This window comes from Amblyomma mixtum, chromosome 4 (genome assembly GCF_055824585.1).
Source record: "Amblyomma mixtum isolate Tamu chromosome 4, ASM5582458v1, whole genome shotgun sequence".
Classification (NCBI taxonomy): Eukaryota; Metazoa; Arthropoda; class Arachnida; order Ixodida; family Ixodidae; genus Amblyomma; species Amblyomma mixtum.
In genome coordinates this window covers 33,359,471-33,383,994 of record NC_143015.1, presented here as the reverse complement: position 1 = coordinate 33,383,994, position 24,524 = coordinate 33,359,471, and the positions used below count along the sequence as shown (strand labels likewise).

General features: G+C 50.0%; 1 protein-coding gene across 8 annotated transcripts in view; it reads right to left on the bottom strand.

Annotated features, from left to right (window-relative positions):
- The window catches only part of sick (sickie), a 973,111-nt gene that overhangs the window by 133,655 nt on the left and 814,932 nt on the right, over positions 1 to 24,524 (bottom strand). For 5 of the 8 annotated variants that reach the window (XM_089586320.1, XM_089586325.1, XM_089586323.1 and 2 more), the window contains 6 exons: positions 23,845 to 23,991; positions 20,077 to 20,322; positions 17,231 to 17,482; positions 16,307 to 16,424; positions 15,477 to 15,529; positions 7,900 to 7,998 (listed from right to left, as the gene is read on the bottom strand). In XM_089586320.1, the coding sequence (XP_089442446.1) occupies positions 7,900 to 7,998; positions 15,477 to 15,529; positions 16,307 to 16,424; positions 17,231 to 17,482; positions 20,077 to 20,322; positions 23,845 to 23,991 (915 nt within the window). The remainder of the gene's footprint in view (positions 1 to 7,899; positions 7,999 to 15,476; positions 15,530 to 16,306; positions 16,425 to 17,230; positions 17,483 to 20,076; positions 20,323 to 23,844; positions 23,992 to 24,524) is intronic. The other 3 variants (XM_089586322.1, XM_089586327.1, XM_089586326.1) reach the window with 3 other exon arrangements.

Here is a 24,524-nt window from a genome sequence, read left to right as displayed (position 1 = left end):
TTTTAAAACCTTTTTTTATATGCCGTATTCGAGGTATATATAGTCTGATACGACTCAAGAACGCAGCGGGAAATGCCCCTCAAAGGAGGCCGCCCAGCCTGTGGCGTCGACCGATTGTCATGACGTCTCGGTTGATACCCTGGCGCCTACCACAGCCTGACACCGGTCGAAGCTTGAGGGCCTTCTTCCAGGTTCATTTGAGGCTGCTTTGAGTAGTGTCCGATTATAAGCACTTATCACTAGCAGCCAGCTACCAGCGTAGGGGAATTATCTACGGATGCAGGTCATCAAAAGGCGGAAAATGGAGAGCTAGTGCAAGGTTCTTCGGAGAAAATGGGTGAAATATTTAAGACGAGCGAGCCGCACGGCAATTATGACTCGCGAATAGCCCACCACGCATTATAAACAGCGCCACTCGTACCGCGCCGGGCCGACCTCTGTACAGGTTTCAAGCACAAGCGATACGGAATCCATTTAACCTGGCTGAACCGTCGCGTCCAAGATAGCAGTGAACGAAGCAGGCTTCTGGCACTCCGAGTGAAGGCAATGAAAAAGAACGGGTGGGATTTTGTAACGAGCACAGCCATGCAGATCTCTGGGTATCCGAGTGGGTTCTGAAGGTGCTGGCACACAGAGTGTCGGTCGCCTTCGTGGGTTCCGCAAGAGAACACAGCAGCAGAACGAATCTTACGTAGTGCTATGATTTGGAATAGTTAGGGTTTGATGACTGTTTAGCAGTCAGGGCCCATGCGTGCAGAAGGGGATGGATAAGGGCTTACGAAAAGCAGCACAAAAGGGCTTTGTTGGCGGTGACTGTGCTCAAGTTAAAGCATCTTCATTCCGTGAATCGAAAGCTAATCAGAAAAGCGTGAAAATTTGTGCTTTGAACTCGAGAATGTACGCGATGGTTCCATTGAAAAGTTGAAACGCCGTCGCGCAGTAGGTGATAATGACGACTATTTACAGTACTATGCGAGCGCGGAGGTTTGCCCACAACGGCGAAAAGGAAAAATAGTTAATCTGAGTTATCAGTTATCAGCGTCGTAATTAGTTCCGTGGGAGTATCGCTAATGTGTGCGCTCGCTACACAGTGCGTCATGGTGCGGTCGGGCACACTGGTGGATATCTCCGGTCTTTATAACTTCGCAGGCCTCGGAAATCTGCGCAACGCTTCGGTTGAAAAGCCCCCTACCTTATCACTCTGACCCCCCCCCCCCAAGTTCGAAGGAAAAGGAAGGCCGTCGACAGCTGTAACTAGTGTCTCAGCAAGTCCATCGGCAGCCATTGCGACGAAACGGAATCAGCTGGCTCTTATCTACCAGTCTTAGGCGCCGTCATCTGATCCGCCGGCTGCGTCAAAATCCGCGAATCTGTGGTATCCCGCGGCGTTCGGAGGATGGGGCTCGTGAGAAGGCGCCCTGTACGGAGAAAGTCGAGCCGTGACAAAGTGCCCTTGTCTCCTCGCGGCTATGCCCTCTCTCGGAGGCCCCAGACAAGAACCGCGCAATATATCTCGGGGTCGGGAAGACGCGATGACAGCTCCGACGAGAACAAATCGCCGCCGGACGCGAGCACAATACGGCCGCATGCAACGCCGGAAATGAAATAAAGGTGCTGCGAGAAAAAAATATCATAACAAAGACGAAACACGGCTGAGGATTGGACAAGACTGGATGCACGCCGACACGGCTTCGTAATTACGGCGTCATTTTGCTGACACTGTTGCTTCTGTTGCTGTTCCTCAGCGCTCATTGCAGAAGGCGATGAGTGTGCCCCTCCCCCCAGCAGGCCCATTTCGTAATAGCTGCAGGGCTCCGCCCGTGCATCACGAACAGTTGATGTCCGATAAGTAGGAAGCACGATCACAAGGAGGACAGATGGTGTAGAGACAAGCGTCAAGCACTGTTGATGAGGCGAAACAACTGACTAGAGAAAGTACTCTTTTTTTGTCGTTAAAAATTGATTACTCATATAAAAAAAATCATGCGGAGAATTTTCAGCACTTATATAATGATATTTGACCAGTGGGTGTTACCTCATCCCTTCGACATTACCACGAGCTTTCTATTTACCAGAACGACGAAAACAGCATTAGGAGCTCAGAAACGGTACAAAGTATGCTTCGAACTATGCGCCAATGGAAAATCAGTAAATATTGCTCCCAATAAAACGAAAAGGAACCGAAACAGCGTCACATCACCTTCTAGAGTGCACTCAACGCTGCTCCTGTACTTTTTCATCAAAATATGCGAGCGTCGCGCCGCCTGGCGCCAGCGACGAGCAACCAGAGAAGAGCGTTTGCCGCAGCGTCCAAAGGAGGGCGCATAAAGCGGGGTGAGCGGGGGTGGGCGGATGCATTCGACGTACAGTGACGCTGTAGCTTGGCCGCGAGAAAAATCGGCCAAAACACTGCGCGAATGAAGACTGTCATAGCACTGTCGTCCCACGAACCTGTGTTCCTCATTATTCGACTGTTCTAATATAGTTATACTATTTCGTTATCCTTCATCGTTATCGTCCATCTCTCCACCATGGTCATCCCAATTAGCTCACAGAGCGGTTCGGTTCTCCACCCTGAGTTAGTTACTGTACCTCTCCATTCCTCTTGACCAGTTATCATAATTATAATCACTGTCGTTATACTGCAGCCACCGCAGCAGGGTTCGCAGCTTTCCGGTGCCGTATACCTGTTTTCCACGATACTACCTTCGTAGCGCTTAACTTTGCGTCCGACCGCAGAAAAGAAACATCAGGGTTCTGCTTGACCGTAATTGTATGCAGTGCACGAATATCCAACATAATTATTCGGAAAATCAACGGCCCCAAGAAAAGCGTTGCAACAGCCAACCCTAAGTGTTGCGTGAAAACAGCTAGGACTGTAGCAATGGCAGCGGGTATAGAGCCAGACATACGATTGTGACTACTGATTACATCAGATGCGAGACTCTGGCCGGCGGCCTGCGCAGCAAGCTTCCGTGCGCTGATGAGATCGCACTTGCGTCTGTGCTGGGTACTCGCATGGTGGCAAAGGATCAAGTGACTGACGACCGGGATGCAAGATACTGAATAATTTCGCTTGCAAGCACACGGACGCTGACTGCGCGAATTTTGGAAACAGTGAAGCGAACAAATGAAATGAATTAGGAATCTTCCTTCTCGATAACGATGACGCATTGCCATAATGGATGAACCCCTTGCCAACTAATTTGATGGGTGGTGGGCGGGACTTTCTCCTGACCATTCTTTTTTTCTTCAAGCCTACTTGCATAGTTCGCTTCCAAAACTTGACGTGCTTGATGTCGTGTGCCTTTTTTCTGGCCGTTTTTTTTTGTAAATTGGTTTTTGAGGAAAGGAAAAGGCGCAGTATCTGTAGCGCACAGCCGCTGTAGTGGTAGTCAATGGTACAGGGGAAATGACCTCCTGCGCTTCAGTGGGAGTGTCGGGGATAGCGGAGGCCGAAGAGATTGCCGTCACGCTGGCGGTAGCCGAAGGCTATAGAAGAGGCCGCTCCCTGAACATTCTAACGGACTCGAAAGAAACATGCAAGAGTTATACGAAGGGCAACATTAGCGGCATCGCCCTTAGGATCATCGGCGAGGCGGCAGCTTCCGCTGGAAAAACGCCTATACAGCATATCATCTGGGTGCCAGCTCACGCAGGCGTAGCAGGAAACGAAAGGGCGGACAGCCTGGCTCGAGGGCTCACTTACCGAGCAGGCTTATCGGACGCCCCGGAGTTACGGCTACTCACGTGCGAGGGAGGCTACGCAGAGACCCTACAACTTTATAGGGGAACTAGATTGAGGTATCCACCACCACACAGAGCACTGACTAGGGAAGAGGCTGTAGGATGGCGTAGGCTACAGACGAACACTTTTCCTAACCTGTACATATACAGCAAAATGTCACCAACGCAATTCAGATCAGACTGTCCCTGGTGCGGCGGTACACCTACACTCTATCACATTACCTGGGAGTGCGAAAGAAACATAGCATTCCACAATTATCAAACACCGAGTGAGGAGCAATGGGAGAGCTGTCTCTCCAGCAGCGAGCTCGAGGTCCAGAGGGCCTTGGTACAGCACGCTGTTGAAGCGGCACGACTCAGTGGAGCCCTGGACTGAGGGCCCACCCTTGCTCGAAGACTCAAGTCGCCAGCGCCCAAGCAGGACGACCAAGAAGTCTTCATCTCCGCGAATCTCTTGAAAGAGCAATAAAAGTTTTCTCTCTCTCTCTCTCTCACATATATCGGCGGACACCCGAACCGCGCCGTAAGGGAAGGGAGGAAGGTGGGAGTGAAAGAAGAAAGAGAGAAAGAGGTGCCATTGAGGAGTCTCCGGAATAATTTCGACCAGCTGGGGATTTTTAACGCGCACAGACATCGCACAGCATACGGGCGCCTTTCGCGTTTCGCCTCCATCGAAACACGGCCACCGCGGTCGGGTTCGAACCCGGCTACTCCGGCTAGGTGGACGAGTGCCTTAACCACTGAGCCACCGCGGCTAATTTAGTTTTCACCACACCGGCAGTTGAAATGCGTTCGTGCCTCAGCGGAGAAGTCACGAAACCTTTTTGCCAGGGTGAGGTCGCGTTGCTTTCAAAGCAGTTACTGTGAACCCAAGCACCATTTGTAGTACACGTAGTGTCCACAGCTAAACGCTCATCGCAATTTAGACCAAAATACGCCAAGGCCTTTTCCGAATCTCATTTCAGCAAGCAGCACGACAGAGGAAGGCAGGCGGATCCTACGTTCCTCCAAGGCCGTCCAAGGACTGTCGCCAGAAACAAACTGCTACATATGCCTGGTCGATATTTGGCAGAGTCTGTATAAGAGTACGTGCACGCACGCCAGTTGGATGCAAAAATAACGGCTCAAAGTCACGACCGCGACCTTGAAGCACAGAGGCAGGCTTCCTCGAGAGCTCTCTGGCACGGAAGCATTTGTCGGAAGTGCCCGAAAATGGGCCATCCAGATACAAACCTCCAGCGCCGCGATGTCTGTGTTTTACTTCGGTTCGACTCCTGGCGGCGAAACTGTGTGCTCATGGAGGGCTCCCAGAGGTTACGGCGTAATAAAAACCGCCATCTTTACGGCCGCGACTGCTGCTGCTGCCATAAAAGATGAAAGAGAGAGAGAGAGAGAGAGACGACTGGGAAGAGGAGGAAGCCTAATCAGAGGGCGGGCCGCTAGACTTCCGCGTTTTCCGGGAGCGGATATAGCCCCCTCCACTTAGCTCTGACGACCGTTCTGAGATATATGAGCCTGGTGTTTTTCTGCCCTAATTTTGCATGTTCGGTAAAAACAACACACAGTTGTGGAGAAAATACATTCTCTTCTAGCAGAACATCCTCTCTACTGTATAGCCCTCTGCAGTTGCCGTTCGTTTCTTTTTTCTTTTTCTTAACCTGTGAAGAGGCGGTACACGACCGGCGGGATTTTACAGCCCGTTTGCTCTTAAAAATCGCCGCACTCGTTTCTCCGACTGCGCGGTAAAATGAAATAAAAAAAAAACAGCGCACATACCCGTTGCTGTTACGCCCAAAAACGACGCGCAAATCGACGCCGACGCTGTTTTCAATTGCGTTGAAACAACTTCGGGCCGTGGTAGCCCATTGCAGAGGAATAATTTCATTACGATGGCGAACTCATAATATGTGGTGCAAGGTATATCATTTTATACTCAGCTGATAATGTCGTCCTTGAACGAACGTATTTCGCGTGAATTAAACATGGAACGACGAAGAAACACAAACTATACTGCCGCGCATGTTTTCCCCTGATTGTTCTCGTCCATTTCGCGTGAGATACGGATGTTCATTCAAGGATGGACCACTAACCAAAACCAAATCAGCGAGAGTGGGTTCAGTACAGAATAGAAATGCTCAAACCCTGCCGATGCCACATCAAATGGGAGCACGACAACCCAAACGCCACCCAAAGGACACGCGATAAAAATGCAACTCGTTACAACTTCAGAACAGAGCCTTGAAACCCTTAAGGCTTGGACTAAGATCTCACTGTCCTGTTTGCGTTTTATCTGGACCCGATACGGCGCGTGCTGCGCATACTTATTTCGACCTCAAGATTAATTATACGATGTTCCAGTAGGGCACGAACGAGCACCAACCACGTAGACGTACAAGACCTCCGCACGGCGACCTGACGTCACGCATATGACATGCGTGTGCGCGCGACTGCCATTCAAGGTGGGGCAGGTTCAGGCTCGTGTAGGCTAGATCCTGCACAATTCGACACGAACAACTTACAGAGGTGAAGTAGACACAATGAGGATGGATGTCGTACGAGGGCTTTCTTTACCTTACGCTATGATAAAGATGATGATTTTAACGGTGTAAGTGTCGCATGCTCAAAGAGTGCGGTGGCTAAAGCACTTGGTCTGTACTACGAGTTGGCGTCATATACTTTTTTTCTCCCAAGCATTTAAGCAAGGAGAAGCCGAGAACTGGACCAGGAGGAAGTTTGCACCCATTGGAAACCCGGTGGGTATCCTGCGACGCTTGCGATAGAACGGTGCACCTACCGCATAGAAGGCGAATGCTTGGCCACCCCTGAGGTCTCCTGCATAGACCTGTGGTATTGCCACCAATCGGCTTTGAACGGCTTTGACCTTGGCATCGAGATCTGATTCAGATGTCGAGCACTAAGCGTTCCTCCCATACGTTTCCGACGAACACAGACACACGAACGAGTCCGCGGTATTCAGCTATAGAAACCGTACTTGGCACTACAGATAACGCGCGTCTAATGTCCGATGCCAAAGAGGGAGACCCTCGATCCCTCGCCGATTGCCACGCAGCAAAAAGATGACTTCTCCGCACCGTCAGCCACAGAAAAACTGGCGAAGCCCGTTGTGCAAGCCCCCCTTAAATCAATACATTTGCGCGTATGAGTACACCAGCTGTCTGCATCCGGCCTCCATGACAACTACCTGTTTCATTTTGATTTGTTCGTTTCTATCGTCTTCGAAGTGAGGAGAACATTTGTGAAGAGAGCAGCTCACACGCAAACACGGTTCAAGAAGAAACATACACACAGGGCAACACAGGACTCCTTCCTGTGCTGTGAGTATACGTTTGCGCTGCAGTTTTCAGACTAAAAGTCCCCATGTATACCGTTTGTCGATGCAGAAGCTCACATGTCGCCAGGCTTCTCTACGTGCAGTTTCTGAGGAAATAAGAGCGCAGGCAACGAGCACAGGTCGCAGAGACGAAGACATGAGTGCCGCCAGCTTTCAACGTACCTCGAAAGCAAGCGAAAGTCATCTCTGCTCTCGCGCCTTCGAGACGAGTTATTATTGCATAGCACGATCCGCTACCGTGATCCGCTTCTGCGGGGCGTCGCTGCGCATGCGCGGGCCACCTTGAGGGCGGCAGATGGCGCCACGTGCCCGGCCAGCTGCACGCACGCCTGTCGCGTCTGGACCAATCAGCGCGTGCGTGCCGGCGGGGCGCGGACTGGGATCACAGTAGCGGGTCGCGATATTAGACATCTTTAGGATACAGTTTACCGTGTTACCTTTACCGGAGTACCGGGAGCCCGCCTACCGCCGGTGAGCAGGCGCTGATTGGTTCCGATGCTGCAGGCGCGCGCGTAGCTGCTGGGTACATGGCGCCATCTGGCGACGTCAAGGAATTTGCGCATTATCAGTGGCTGCGCGCGGGCTGCCGTTACTCCGGTACTGGTGACGGGAACACGGGACACGGTATGCTAAAGGTGTCTATTGAAACGGTGGGTCAATACAGGCGCCAAGTCCATGTCGGGCATATAGCTGAGTCCACCAGTCGACAGGGAGGACAGCTTGAAGGGTGCTTAGGTATAGGTACGCCCGATGCAGGTATCATATCCGCCTGGAAGAGAGGGAGTAAAGCGGCCACTCACGTTGGTGGTGAGCTGTGAGGTCAGTGTGGCCACCTTCTCGTTGGCCTGGTCTAGCTGCTTGCGGAGCTTGCGGATCTCGTGCGCCTGCTTCTCCTCCGTCTGCGAGCACAGCGGAAAAAAGGAAAGGATTGAGGAAAACGTTAGGATCACAAATTTAATGCTCAGTGAACAGCACTGAGAGTAATGAACCTATCTGTACTGAGTTACATGACTACATAACGGTCTTTTACGTTCCACAGACAAGGGACGACTACGAGGCACGCCGCAGACGATGTCTCTCTGACTGTTAACTGGAATAACCTAGGGTTTTTAAAAAATGGCCTTCAGTTTCGTGCAGATGATTTCGTCGAAGTGCGGCTGGTAGCCGCGGTCGGGATGGAACCCGCGACTCCATGCTTCTTAGTAGGACAGCGCTATATCCAGAGAACCAGCGTGTACTTGCGGGATCAACCTATGGAGAATTTACGCAAACTGTGAGTTTCTCCAACGATGAACTGATATACCAAAAACAATTTAATGTACCCGCCGCGATGGCTCAGTGGTTAAGGCGCTCGTCTACCGAGCTGGAGTACCCGGGTTCGAACCCGACCGCGCCGGCCGCGTTTCCGTGGAGGTGAACCGCAAGGGGCGCCCGTGTGCTGCGCGATGTCAGTGCACGTTACAAAAAAACCCAGGTGGTCGAAATTTCCGGAATTCTTCACTACGGCGTCCCTAACAGCCTGAGTCGCTTTGGGATGTTAAACGCCCATAATCCAAACCGAAAACAATTTAAAGAAACAGGGCACCGAATTTCGACGTTGTGCACATCCATCTCTACGGTTCACGGAAATGGAAAGATTACTTCTGCCGCGCGTCCCCCAAGGTTGATAGGTAGAAGAAAAATTAACTGTTATTAAATTAAGAACACGCATAAAAACGAACGAACAAGGACAACAGAAAGACCCCACACGTGCTCACTGCTATCAAGTAAAGTTCCAACTAAAGTACTACGAACTAAGTATATTCAACTTTGAAATTGCAAGCAGACCCCCCGCCACGCTGAACCTGCCCATATCGACAGCAGCGTGCTGCAGTCACTGCACCCAAGATATCACTGAGTAATTGGCTCGGAAATCGAACAATGATGACGTCATCAAGCAAACTCGGCCGCTGTTTTTAAAGCCGCGCAGTGCGTTATTCCCGTCGAAAGACCGCGGTACGAGTTCTTATTTAAAGAAATTATCAGGAAGCCGGAGCTCTACTAAACCACGTAAACCTCCCGTAGCGCATTTAAACGAATTATTAAAAAAAAAAAAAACGTTGTTGCCTAGCTAGTTGGTGGATGGTCGCTTGCATAAAGACACTGGCGCAAACTCATAAAATGGCGACAAGAATGGTTTGGTTTTTGGGGCTTAACGTACCAAAGCGACTCAGGCTATGAGGGACGCCGCAGTGAAGGGCTCCGGAATAATTTCGACCACCTGGGGTTTTTTAGCGTGCATTGACATCGCCCAGCACGTGGGTCTCTAGAATTTCGCCTCCACCGAAATTCAGCCGCCGCGGCCGGGATCGGACTCGTGTCTTTCGGGCCAGCAGTCCAGCGCCATAACCACTGAGCCACCGCGGCGGCAAAATGGGGACAAGGCGGAGACTGGCTTTGATTCCACTCTTTGTTTACGTTCCTCTCGCTACTGTGTTCGACTTTTTAGCAGCTTATTAAACTGCTCATGTCATTGGCACTGCACGAAGAAAACAAGTTCACAGGGAAGTGAGTATACAGCCGCAGCTGAGCAGTCGTACTAAGCGAATCCAGGAGAGCATAGTGACATGCTCTGTCTGCTGAGCCAAATACCGTTTACTGGGTATCGTCCTATTCCTATGGGTTCAACCAACGCATAATTGCCCATCGAGTACACTCTAAACGAATAAGAGTAAAATTGGAGTTGGTTGGTTGGTTTATGGGGTTTAACGTCCCAAAGCGACTAAGGCTATGAGAGACGCCGTAGTGAAGGGCTCCGGAAATTTCGACCACCTGGGGTTCTTTAGCGTGCACTGACATGACTGACATGGGAGAGGCCTTTGCCCTGCAGTGGGTGTAGTCAGGCTGATGATGATGATGATGATGACATCGCACAGTACACGGGCCTCTAGAATTTCTCCTCCAAAGAAATTCGACCGCCGCGGCCGGGTCAGCAGCCGAGCACCATAACCACTGAGCCACCGCGGCGGCTAAAATTGGAGTAATCCGTCCTCTACACTACCTTATACAAAACGGAGTGCGTTAGAGGCCAGCTTGTACTCCCATATAGGCGTATTCGTGTTCAGAGTGTACAAACGCGTAGGTTCGGAGAGTGCGCAGAAATTAGTGCCGGCCGATTTCTCGGTGGTTTCTACCTCGTTCCGGGCGCGACCAAATATCCGGTTTCCGGCGGTCTCCAATTAGCGGGCTTTCTGAATAGGCGCTCCGTCCAATCTGGCGCCACGCGGCATCGGCCGAGGCGGGGCTCTATTGATTCGGCGCGCAGCGGCAGTGCACACAAGACGTGAGTCATGCTTTGAGCGGTCGATTCAAGCGAACGTCACCGGGAGACGCTCGCAGAGGAAGGAAGCTAATTTTCTCGAGGCACGAACTGATCAAGAAGCTGCGCTGGGCGACTGCTTGGAGACTCGAATCCAGCTCTTATACGGGAAGCGGCATGTATGTGGACGTGAGTATGCACCCTAGGGGAAGCACAGGCGGGCGCGTACACTGTCTTTGGCAAAGCAAAATTTACGCTTTCAGTTTCTTTTCTTGCTTTGGAATACAAATCTAGGAAACAACCCTTCGCCTAGTTATCTGTCGCCTTCAACTCGCTACCATCACCATAACTCGCTGACATCGTATTTTGCACAAGCAGATTTGTTTAGGTTTATGTTTATTGGGGTTTAACGTCCCAAAGCGACTCTGGCTATGAAGGACGCCGTAGTAAAGGGCTCCGGAATAATCTCGGCCACCTGGGGTTCTTTAACGTGCACTGACGTCGCACAGTACACGGGCCTCTGGAATTTCGCCTTCATCGAAATTCGACCACCGCGCCCAGGATCGAACCCGTGTCTTTGTGGTCAGCAGCCGAGCGCCGTAACCACTGAGCCACCGCGGCGGGTACAGGCAGATTTATTCAGTCCATTATGAAACAACAGCGCGAATAAGAACACAATCAACGAAAGTTGGTTGTGTCATCTTTACTTTCGTCCCCGCCCTTATTCGCGCTGTTGTTTCATAACGGACTGATTCCAACTCGCACTACTCGCTCTTCTTCTACAACAGATTTATTCAGGTTTTCATATTTGCATGTACTGTAACTGGCTGCTACGATTTTTGATTTCCCTTCACTACGCTTGGATGTTTTATTAACTCTGTTTATATTTATCTTGCTTATCTTTTTACCGACCCTCCTTGGACCGGTAGAACCTGTACAAGGTTCGCAGTATTGAATGAATGAATGAATGACGGTAACCAAACAACAGTGTATGTTTCTTAGCCATGTAGCATAGCCCTTCCCTATCGCAAAACAACACATTTTGTAACAACAGGATTTTCTGTAGTAATGCGCAGTCACCTGTCGTAACGACAGAGCCAGTTCAGTCGCAACAACAGACAACTTCGCAATACTACTAAAAAACTCTCGTAACGACAGGATGACAGAAATTTATGTTGTATTTTTGAACCGGCTCTGTCGTAACTTTTGACTGAAATGGCAATTCCATTACTACCGAAAAATCTGTCGTAGCGACAGGACAACAGAAGTTTATGTTGTACTTTCGGACCGGCTCTGTCGTAGTTGGGTTATGACAATTCAATCAATCTCTAAATCGGCATAAGGTAAGGAGAGCCCTCGTCCTCACCTTTAGAGGCCATTTGGTGTTTATGGGTGACGTAAACACTCTGCTATGCGTCTGAGAAGCAAACCCCGTCACCTGGTTACTTTTGGCAAGGTCAGTACGAGCACAGACAGGAGAATAAGATCAAATGCCCACAGCGAGTACATTCGAATGTGAGCTCAGGTTCCTGCATTCTGTTGGGCCGAACCCGCTCTAAGCGTCTCACGTTAAGACACCCACAGACAAGGTCTGTGCCTTCGCAAAGGAGTAAGCATCGAGCGCGAGGCGCCGGCTTACGCAACTACGCTGTCTGGACGCGCTCACCAGCCAAAGACCCAAGCCTGGAAGGATCGGACTGCCGCGCGCTCGCAGCTCCTGGTGCAGCAAGCAAGGCTGTACACAGATAACCATTACCTGTATAATAGTCTTCCGCCGAGGAGAAGTCAGTGAACGTTAAAGAAACCCAGGTCATTGAAATACATGCGGAACTTTCCTATACAGCGAAACTTTCTCTCTCCCAGCTTTCATTACCTCTTTCATCTCTACTCAAGGTGTGGCTCAAATGGCAGTCGCAAGTATGATACATGCAGAGAATTTTAGCACAGCGCGTACAACAGCGGCTACAACTTGGCACGTAAAGTGCACCTCAACTGGACATGCGCTCGTCGCCCCGAGACCACCAGATGAGAGTGATGTGGGCATGCGCACTGGCGGTGCACGTGATAGCGGTTTCAGTACGTGCTATGTTAAATGTCTCTATTAAAGACTTCCATTATTTTGTCGCCGCCATGCGTACGGTTAGCGGTAAACCGTAAGCGACCCACGTGGCATAGTAAACACCAAGAGAAATCCTACGAGCACTATACTTTGTGCCGCTACTTGCGTTACCTTGTGGAAGCCCGTCCCTGATGTCGGTTTACCCAGCAATGAAATATTTAATCTCTGTACTAAAGGTTAATCCATATTCAGGGTGATCCCAGCACACTCTGTGCAGGCTGTGGGGTGTACCCGATTATTCGTACTGGTGCGGGAAGTGTTTGCGTACAGCGGTACTGCGAGTCAAGGCGGCGGGTTTGGCTTCCAGTTCTTGTTTAATTTTATGGCTACTTAGTGCAGGTATTGACCACTGATCCGGATCATGAGAGGGCAATAACTAGAAGGATAAGAATGGGGTGGACCGCACATGGCAGGTTCTCTCAGATCGCGAATTGCAGTTTACCAATGTCCCTCAAGAGGAAAGTATACAACAGCTGTATCTCACCGGTGCTCACCTACGGGGCAGAAACGTGGAGAATAACGAAGACGTTTGAGTTTAAGTTAAGAACAACGGAGCGAGCTACGGATGGAAAAATGATAGGTGTAATGTTAAGAGACCGGAAGTGGGACGAGTGGGTGAGGGAACAAACGTGGGTTAATGGCATCCTAGTTGAAATAAAGAGGAAGAAGTGGGCTTGGGTAGGGCAAATGCACCCTGGCCAATCCCCCGCCGTGGGTATGTGCCATTCAGCCCGAGGACATCATCATCATCAAATGCATAGTAACATCTGGTCCTTAAGGGTGACGGAGTGAATTCCAAGAAGATTGAGGCATAGCAGGGGGTGGCAGAAAGTTAGTAGGGCTGATGAGATTAAGAAGTTTGCGGGGATACGGTGGCCGCAGCTGGCAAAGGACACGTTTAACTGGAGGGATATGGGAGATGCCTTTGCCCTGCAGTGGGCGTAGTCAGACTGATGATGATGATGACTATTCTTAGCTTTGCGAAAAGGTGAATAACTTGTCTTACAGCTGAATTTCTGCATGAGATGCAAATCGTCCAGGTGAATGGCGGTGCTGTATAAGATAACGAAGAACTAATCCTTTATCCTACAACTGCTGCATATTCAGGGAATGCTATTCTGGTAGCGCGCGTGAACGTGTGCTTATTATGTTCCAGATAGCTAATCTACCAATAATGTTTCCAATGAACATTAGAGGAATTGCAGTGCAACAACTGGAGAAGATGGTCTTGGCTGGATACACTTGTAAAACGAAGAAAAGTTTAAAGTTCTTTCTCAACATATTTCATCACAAAACATATACAGAACCCAGGACTTACATGAAGAGTCCCAGCCACATTTCATTATGTCTGTATCAGGTAAACAGGGTTAAAGAAACATACTGGAAAACAGGATTGCTCAAAATGTATTATCTCCTTTAACTATCAGGAAATGGGAGAGACTAGATGCTGCCACTGGCATGTAATGATACAATAACTTCATATCTTGAAATGATTGATATGGCATATATTAACAATGTTCTGTTTTGTCGCCCACCGGTCTCAATAATGTGTTGTATCCCCCCCCCCCCTCTTTCCCTCCTCAGTACAATGGCATACACTGGTACTGCGGGTACAGGCCCGTGTACTGTGTGATGTCAGTGCACGTTAAAGAACTCGACGTGGTCGAAATTATCCGCAGTCCTCCACTACGGTGTCCAACATAGCTTTTGTCACTTTAGAATGTTAAACCCGTACTGTGCGATGTCAGTGCACGTGAAAGAACCCCAGGTGTTCGAAATATCCGGAGCCCTCCACTACGGCGTCTCTCATAGCCTTAGTCGATTTGGGACGTAAACCCCCATAAACCATAAACCAAACCAACCATAAATCAAACGAAACGTACACCAATAAAAAAGGCGCTTCTGGCGGCACTTCCTCTCGCAGTACTCTCCCCGGATCACCGAAGATGCGATCATCAGCTGCTGACCCCACGTACTTATAGTGACGAGGAACGCTACATAGTCAGGGCAGCTTTAATTCGTCCTGTTGTGAAAACTAAACGAAGGTCCAGGCGCATCAAGCGTCCTAAACTCCAAGCCGACTGAAACGAGTGGAACGAATTGCTCAAAAACCTTTACACCCATGTGCCTTCAAACATTCTCACAGATGCGGGCAGACACACACGCACTCACACGAAATCACTTCTCCAGGTTTCCTGAGCCCGACTGCTGGCATGAAAATCGCATAGCCCCAGGAGATTGCTGCACTCAGTGTAAGAACATTTTCACTAGGCGATAATGCAGCAACCTTTAACCTTCTAGCGGACTTGGACAAGCCAGGCTCGTCATAAGCCGACTGTCTTTTCTGACTGATGACAAGGCTGGTTTTTCGTGTGTTTTTTGGCAGTTGGTATACGGTTTAAGGTGAGCAGAGAAAATTGACGCACAAGCGCAAAGGGGATGTAACTTATTTTTATAACGACCGCTGGAAAGCAGTGTGCTCGGCCAAAGCGTTTCTTTGTTTGCCGACAGATGACAGCACGGGTACTAAATGATGATTTGATAGCATTTAGAGGATAAAAACTGACAGATGATTACGATAGTCGGCAACGCGAAATTTTGGTGCAGCTTTTCGCACGCCACCTGCCATCGCTGACAGATGACGCGTTACGCTGGCTAGCCACCCTCCGGGATCTTTCCGTGGCTTCCACGTTCCGGTTGTCCGGTTCTGCGTTCTCAACATGGCAGGTGGCGCTACGTTCTGTTCCTACCTCGCGCGGTTGCCAGGTGGCGTGTTACGCCGACTACGCCGATGACTACGATGCGGAATCCACGAACAGACACCTGAGAGCTGCGCTGTAAAATGAGCCCGTTAGGGAGCTAGCGAGGTGACTTATAAACGCCGATGATGGACCCAGCGGAATGACCAGGCCCATGCTCGACTCACCGAGCAACGCCAATCGTTATGCGCGAGTGCTTACCGTCGAGTAGAGAGATGAGTTCGTCGAGACCAGGGAGAGCGATGAGCCGTGAGCTGCGTTGAAAAAGCAAACAAAAACAGAAAAAAGTGAGTTTCACGTGAGTGAAATGATGGGACATCTCAGCACTATGCAGTGCATGCAAGAACTCGAAATATGTTGTCATGTGTGGCGGCTGTAAGTATTAAAAGGCTGGTTACCCAACATCTGGGCAATCGAACACGTGTCGCTGCACACAACAACAGAGGGTTTTAGAATACCGAAGACGTATTATAGTAGGATACAACTTTAAAAAACAGCAGTTGCTAACACTGAGCCGCGGTCCGCGGCGTCTTGTATTACTCCGCTGGCCAATCGCAACAGTAAATGAAATCACCTCTTTAGTGTTTGACTATACCAAATAAACCACGTATCAAAATTCTAGAGCTGATAATTTTTTTTCGTGCGATAAGATCCTTGTTTAGGTAACGAGAAACGTTTAAGCAGCGGACAACTTTTTCGTCGTTGAGGAATTCTGTGCGCGGAGGCTGAATGTGGGCGGAGCTTCACTGCAGACTTAAGTTGTATCCGACTATAGCATGAGCGTACACCGGTTTACCGGACTCCGGCTGCTCACGTGCTGTGGCCCCGCCAGGCCCAGCGGCACTATAGCACTATAGTTCCCGCCGCTGCGCACTGACGAAACCCGAAATCCATAGCGCGGCGAACGCTGCCGCCCCTCTTTGTTCCCATTTCCTCTCCGTGCTACGCCAATGACGCCGCAGAACCGGGAAAACGTGCCTTTAACAGCTATCGCTGAAAAATGAGGGAGTGAGGAAAAGTGGTCTGCTCACCGTCGTCGTCCTTGTTGGCCATCTTGGAGACGTAGTGCGACACGCTCATGGAGTTGCGTGGCCCCAAGGACGCAGCGCCGTGCATCGGCGACGACAGGTACATGTATCGGGAGGCGGCCTGCAGTGCACACGAAAGGGACGCAGAACACTATAGCCCACAAGCGATTAAAGTAGCATCCTACTTCTAATTTCGCACCTAAGGCACACCAGAAAACATGGCGGCCGCAGTATATACTAAAGCGTCCATCATTGCGTTTATGGGACATGCAGTGCCCTTGCACCTGCCTGACTAGAGAATGACGGAAACCGGAACCGGTGTAAGCTACCGGGCGGGTCTAATTGATGAATGAGTACTGTGCAGACCGAGTACAGCGATTCCGCAATGGTCCATGTAAAACATGCGTAAAAGAAAGCTTAGAAAGAGAACAGGGTGCCTTCAACGGAGAAGGATGCGAAAAACACGGTGCTCGACAAATGCCAGTGAAAGCTCCAGGATGATTCAACAAGATTCCAATGCATTTGCACAGCCAGCATATCAGGGTAGTGTCAGCTGCAGGGACGAAGTTTAACTATTTTCGCTTTGTCAATAAAGACGTTAAAATTCAGACCGCCACCAGAAGTTTGGGATCACTCTGGTAGTTTTTGGTGCTGCACATTCTTCTCCGTGATTGAGGTGCCCATGAGAAGGCAGGAGGAGAAGGAGGCAGGAGGAGGCAGTAGGCAGGAAACAGGAGGAGGCAGAAGGAGGCCCGAGGCAGAAGGCATGAGGCACAAGGTAGAAGGCAGGAGGCATAATGAGGCAGAAGGACGCAGAAGGCAGAAGGCAGGAGGCATAATGAGGCAGAAGGACGCAGAAGGCAGAAGGCAGGAGGAGGCAGAAGGCAGGAGGTAGAAGGAAGGTGGGTGCGCCACGGCACAGTATACCTGTCGCCCCTGGGGCGACGGGGAGCAGGAGGGGGATCGGGCGACGGGGGATTCCGGGGCGGGACTGGGGCATCGGCGGCATTCGTCGTCGTCGAAGTCCGGAGGGCTCTGTGGGGCCGACCGTGGGGAGCCGCCCGAGGTGCGGCCTATGCGGCCGGGACAGGTGGCCGTGCCGGACACGATGACGTCGGGCCGACGCCGCCGACCACACAACGCGGGCACCGCGGCCCCGGATAACATCACAGACGACCACTACACCCAGGGAAGAGGGTGTCGGGAGGGTGCAAGGGGAGGTTGTTATGGTGGGGAGGACACGAGGAGGAAACACGCAAAGAAGGAGGGTTAGTTTGAGCTGTAGAGATGTCAGGGTGTGTGAGCAATCCGACCAAGACGAGGCAAGGCTCAAGCGAAAGTCCTCAAGTAATGTGGCCGCTGTTGCAAGTTTTCGCACATGATATACGTCATTTTTAGGCAGCCTGAAGACATAATGCAAATTGCTATACTGAGCCGTTTCTCAATATCAACATGAAAGTTGTTTGAGCATGTATACGCAGTGCTAAATGTGAACACTGCTACAGGCGCATAAGCAACACGTTTGAAGACTTAACGCTGTCACTCTGACTTGTCTTATCGCCGGCTACCAATAAATAGAAGGAAATAAAGAAGACATAGTGCCCTTATAAACAGTCAGAACCTATGCAATACAAAGGTTAAATGAAAAGTTATACGCCGAAATGGCAGTGCCGTTGCCCGAGAGTAACACATATTTAGGACTTGCGCGTAGTCTGCCTTAACTTCCATGCACTATGACCATCTGTGACCCCTCTTAAGGAAACCTTTAAAAAGATATTTGTTTTCTTAGAAGTCCAACCACTTCTCAAGAGCAGCCATTACTTAATCTGAACGATCATTACTCATTACTTCACTGTTTGTTGCATTTTTTTGTGCGGTAACAAACCAAAGACGTGGACGTTAATCGCTCCCAGGGAACGGCGTGATGTGTGGGCAGAACGCGCTGTTCATCAACCATCAGAAACAGGGGACTAATCAGACCGCGATTTGAGGCGCGGTCGCCAGTGTTAGACCTCGTCCATTCCGACTGGCGCTGACGGCTGTAGACAGAATGCAGCACATCACGTACGGGGAATTTGGAGGGCAGAAGGAGGAAATTTAAATTTGCCCCTGTGTATGAAAACAATTCCTGTCGCTCTACCGTGGGCCCTTCACATACGGGCGCAAAACATTTCACCCAATCCTCGTATGCATCGACTGATAATCGGTCGCAAGTCAACAACGAAGTAACTAATTTCCCTCAAAAAACCTTCAATCCAACCAATAGCGTCGACCTGTTGTCATGACGTCGGAGTCAACCGCCTTGCACCTGCTATTGTGCACCTGCTAGTGGTCGTGGCAGTGGCGAGGCAGTTGATCGCGACGCCGTGACAATAGGCATCGACGATGCCTTTGCTAGGAAGGCCACCTTTGGTTGGCTTTTCCGCTTCGTTATTCAGCTGTACCCGACAGCAGTTCTTGGTAAAGTTTGCACGCTTTTAATACTGCGACCACTGTTTCAACAGCGTCAGCACCTGTGCTAAACGAGCAGCGCCCGGACAGGCCACATGCCCCAGTTCAAAAAAAAACTCGTAGGCGATGTTCGGTGGATCGTTTGAATGCGTTCCTTATATACGAAGTCGAAACACTAAGGCTCTTTATATCTGAGCTGGCACACTTTGGTTCGTTACATCGGATCCAGACATGAAAGTTCGTTGTATCCAAGGTGGCATAGTTAGGTTCGTTACATCCGAGGTTAACACACTGAAGTACGTTATATCCGAGGTGCACACTAATACCCCTATCAAGCGGGCAAGTTAAGTGCACTTGCGGAGAGTGTCAATTGCTGTAAGTACACTTTGCCACATCTAAACGACGCAAGTGGAGTGTCACTCGCGGAAGAGTGCACTCCGCTAGGAGTGCGTTCACGGACCACACTTTGAGGGCTGAGTGTGTACCCTCGCCAGCAGCGACTTCAAATGCAAAATACGTATAGTGCATAAAAAGTACTTACAGCTTTATTTTACATGCTATAACACTGTTTTAAGAAAAAAAATTGGTTCGTTATAGCTACAAGCGAAGCAACAAAACAAGGAAACGTGATCAGATGCAACAGCGGTGCCCGCCGCCATCTTGTTTGTTGCCGCAGTTCTGGATAGTCATGGCTGGTCTTGGCTTTTCTTCTATTACTATTTTTTTCATCGTGAAAAACTGGTGAACCTTGTTTTATTTGCGCCAACACGTTAATCAATCAATTATTATGAGTCCTTTTTCTTTTCCATTGACCTCTTGAGAAATTCCGCTCATTTTCTGACGCAATTTTTTCTTTACTACGAGTGCACTTTGCTTTCCCGTTTAGCACCGCGTAGCCCAAAGTGTCGCTCGGGATGCCGAAGCGCACTTCCCGTACGTGCACTTAACTTGTGCGCTTGACAGGGGTTCCTTATATGCGAGGTAGTATTCTAAGTTCAATGTTAACCAACAACTTTGTATTTACATCTCGTTTTGTGTTCATTTTATGCACTGAATGTCCTGTGCTCTCGAATGGGAGCAAGAAGGGCGCAGACTCTTTGTCAGGCATCCATTTGCCTTCTGGTCTACGCCCTAGGCAACTGTACCGTTGAGTTGTCTGAATAAACACTTTGACGTTGAAGTTCGTGGCCCGGTGGATAGGAGATTGCCCACTGTGGCAGGTGGTTCACCTGCCATTGACAAGTGACAGACGGCGCTCGCCATTTCAGTTTGCACATGACCTTTCTATTGCTCATGCATTAATAAGGCAGCGCACTGATTACCTGTCCGTGGGCGCTGGAAGCCGTGGAGGACAGGGACTCCATGCTGTCGGCCTCGGCGATTCCCCCCGTGGTGAATGTGGTTCGGCCGACGGGTGCCGAGGCGACAGACGCCGAGCCCGACGTGGGGCTGTGCCGGAGCCAGGCGTACGGGCTGGAGTGGTCCAGTGCCATGTAGTTATCACTCTCGGAACCCTTGGCCGACGGCACGGACAAGCGCGGCCGGTCCCGGAGGGGTGTGGTGCCGTGCTGCGGGAGGTGGCACAGTTACTCTTTGGCGGGCGACTCGGAGACGTTGTCAGTTATACATTCGAAAAGTTGGGAATAACATAGAGTGGCTGGCCTAACAGTAGGGCCATTTTTTTTTTACCTACGCTGGCTACCCTAGTGTACACTAGTGGCTACACTGGCCACTAGCCAGTATACACTGGCTGCACTACAGTGTAGCCACTACAGTGGCTACACTGACCACTAGTGGCTACACTAGTGTAGCCAGTGTATCCTAATTTCTTGATACACTTGCGACACCAGTGTAGCCAGTGTAGGTAAAAAAATGGCCGTAGTACGTAAGTCGTAAGTCACGTAGAGATGAGATAACTGATCATCAATCGTAGTAGAAGTACGCAACTAAATCGAAACTGCAGAAATGACGGAACACAAAAACCAAGGCGGCTTTTGAGAATTTCAACACTTTCGGCGACAAGAACTTATGCAGCTCAATCTCATTTCCGGTGCGAGTTATTGTTACCGCATGCCTATATCCTCTTGTGCACTCGTTCGAATTAGCTCTCCTCCAACATGTATATACATAAAGACAAATGAAAAACATAACAACCAAAATATATGGCATCTTTCAAGCAAGACTAATTATGAAAACAGCGAACAGTATTGTGGTGGGCAGACGATAATGACGAAGAGTATGCACGTGTGCGGCGAGTCGAAGACAGACGACGACGAAGCTCTATCTCAGTCCGCTCGGCGCTGCTCGGAGCTATCCCGTGTGCCGTTTTCTTTCTGCCTGTAAACACTTGTAAATATATTCTTCCCCGCTACAGTCATGCATGTGGCCGACTGTAGCGGGGAAGAAAAATTCAGGGGTCACTTTGACTGTCTAAAGTGCGTAGAGGCGAAAGCGTTTTCCGCACCACTTTGAATGCCTCTGTTGCACTGGTGGCGTCACATATAATTGAGTACTAATTACCAAGTGATGACAAATCACTAATTAATGCTTAATTACTTATTGATGTCTGAATACTAATTAACTGCTAATTAATGACGCTTAAGCTTCGCCTTTAGGAGCGGAACGCGACAGCGTGTTGTAGCTCTGCCAGGGAGTCCACGGAACGCCACCACCCGTTCGGCGCGATGCCTTGCCCTTTGATCGCAACGCTTTTTGAGGAAAGGAAATGGCGCAGTAATTCTCTGTTATCTCGGTGGACACCTGAACCGCACCGTAGAGGAAGGGAGGAAGTGGGAGTGAAAGAAGACAAAGAGGGCCCGTAATGAAGAAAATGAAAATTGTATTTGAGGAAAGGAAATCACGCAGTAACAGTCTCACATATCTCGGTGGACACCCGTCAAAATTCAGGGGGGCACTTTTATGCGAAGCATACTAAAATAGCCCAACCCAGCTCCTCGAGCGCGGCGGTGTCGTTACCATTGACCTTTCGTGACCTCCATGTCATACCACGTGATGCGTGACGTCACAGCAGATGAAAAACGGGGGCTCGCGCCGTCGCGCGAGGCGTCGTGACCAAGGATGACCACGTGGTGCGTGACGTCACAGCAGATGAGAAACGGGGGCCCAGCTCGCGCCGTCGCGCGAGGCGTCGCGACCAAGGAGGACCACGTGATGCGTGACGTAACGACATAGGAGAAACGGGGCCCCAGCTCGCGCCGTCGCGCGAGGCGTCGGGACCAATGTGTTTCCTGCTTCTGCCGCTAGGTGCGCTGTAGTGAACACGTGATGCTGGAGCGGCGGTATACAAGGGGTGCGCCTGCCTCTGCTAGGCGTACACGGGATAGAGATGCCTCCTGGAGAAAGGGCTGCTCGTTGGAATGAGAAGCAAAAGTTGCGGCGTGCTACAGAGACTGATGAAGAGCGTGAAGAACGTCTAGCCAAGCGGCGTGCTGGATATGCAACTCGGCGACAATATGCTTCGCATCTGACTAGACTTAACCTAAGCTAAGCCTCAGCCATTTTTTTGACCTAAAGTGGGGTCGCTGATGTGTGGTTAAAATGTTAAGCTTCGCCTCTAAGAATGGAACGCGACAGCGTCTTGCAACGCTGCCAGGGAGTCCATAGAACGCCATCGCCCATTCGGTTCTACGCCTCGCTCGTCGGTAAATTGGTTTTTGAGGAAAGGAAATGTATCTGTCTCTCATATCTCGGTGGACACCTAAACCTCGCTGGAAGGAAAGGGAGGAAGATGGCAGTGAGCGGACACCGTATTCACTAGACGCGCCTTTGTTCATTCCAAACCATCGAGCTGGCATGGCGGAGTGGATAGCATGCTCCGCTCGCACGCCGAAGACCGGGGTTCGATTCCCGAGCTCGATCAATTTCCTACTCGCTTTTATTTATTTATATGCCTGACTAGAAAACTTAATTATGCTAATTGGGCAATTAAGCAATTAACTAAGCTCAGTCCTACTTACTTGTATCATCACTATACGATCCCTTCAATTGGTTGCGTGGTTACTAGCGAAAGTACAATTGGCCCCGTTTGAAATTCGCGCACTGTAACGTCACGACCGTTTCGACCAATTGAAAAGCGTGACATTTCTGTCGACAACTGCTCCTTACAACGATGAGACATTAAAGGCTTCCGCCTTAATATATTTACAAGTGTTTACAAGCAGAAAAAAAGATAACGGCACACGGGATAGCTCCAAGCAGCGCCGAGCGGACTGAGATAGAGCGTCGTCGTCGTCTGTCTTCGACTCGCCGCACACGTGCATACTCTTCGTCATTATCGTCTGCCCACCACAGTACTTGTGAGCAAAATATCCCCGCAGGAGTAACCTAGCTGAGCCACCTAGGCAACGCGACCTTGGGGCGTAATCACAACCTGCCAATCGAATTGTGATTGTGATCCACGCTACAGTATCGTGAATAAACTCTCTCACTCCCCCCCTCGGAAGCACTTGGATACATTACCTCCCTGTACCTGCAGGAGACTTCAAGGAACTTTCGATACATTGTACTCGGGGACAACTTTTATTGACAATGCAGTAGAGGCTAGGCAGGAAAGGGAAGGATAAGGGCCTTTGCCCCCGTGCCAGGGGTTGGAGGGGCTGTTGTTTATTGTTGGGTATAAGCTAGGCAGCCGAACAATGAACAAAAAAACAACATGGTAAATACAAGGGGGGTACTGCGCACAAAAAGACATACACAAGGAGATAACACAACAAGCGCAGACTCGCGACTAACTGTGTTATCTCCTTGTCCATGTCTTTTTGTGCGCAGTACCCCCCTTGTATTTACCATGATTGACTGACTAGCCCAACAACCTATGCTCTTGAACAAAACAACAACACGACTGGAGTACAAAGCATGTCCCATCCCTTTCCTGCCTAGCCTCTATTGCATTGCCAAGAACAGTTTTCCCCGAGTATAGGTACAAGCTCGTATCTTACTAGAATCTGTCTCCTTATATTGTGGAAAGCTCTTAGATAGCACAGCATCAGAAACTCGTTAAAATGCGCCTCTCGAGACTGTGGCCATGGCTAGTTGCAACAATGCCCGTGCAAACACAGCACTCCACACACCTGGAAGCCGGAGAGGAGGACGTAGTCCGAGTTCGAGGCGTACGAAGGCGGCGATCCGTTGAGCAGAGTCCGCGTCCCGTAGATGCGCTCGCGCATAGTGCCGAGGGCAGGCGAACCGGTGGGGCCAAAGGTGGCCTGCAAAAAAGGCTTCTCGAAGTCAGCCAGCTTTGACGGTAAAGAAGCATCATTACGACGTTGATGTGTTTTTAATCGTAGGTAGCAGCCCTCTAACATTAGGAACCATACAAGGAAATAGTGCTCGGAAGCTAGGCCTCTGAATTGACTGTAATATTGAATACTGCGAAACATTTCAAAGGAATATGCTTAGAGTAACCGCCGATATACACCCGCCCCGTTCAGAGGCTCCTTCTTTGCCACCGGCATTGTCATAGCCACTAGCCGTTTATACCTTTACGGCCGGAACGATTACATAGATATTTTTAACACAACAGCGTTAAGGCTCCCGATCAGCGAAGAACCCAGAGAAAAAATGCGGATTGGTTGATGATATCATGGCGTAACACGTGGAAGAGCAGATTTGAAAAGTGATCAAAACATCACATTAATTGGGAACATACGGTTAACGCATCAATAAAACTTACTAGTCTATATGACTAGTAAGGATGTAAATTAACTGAATTGAAAACAAAACTAGGGTGAGATGGGAATCGAATCCCTGC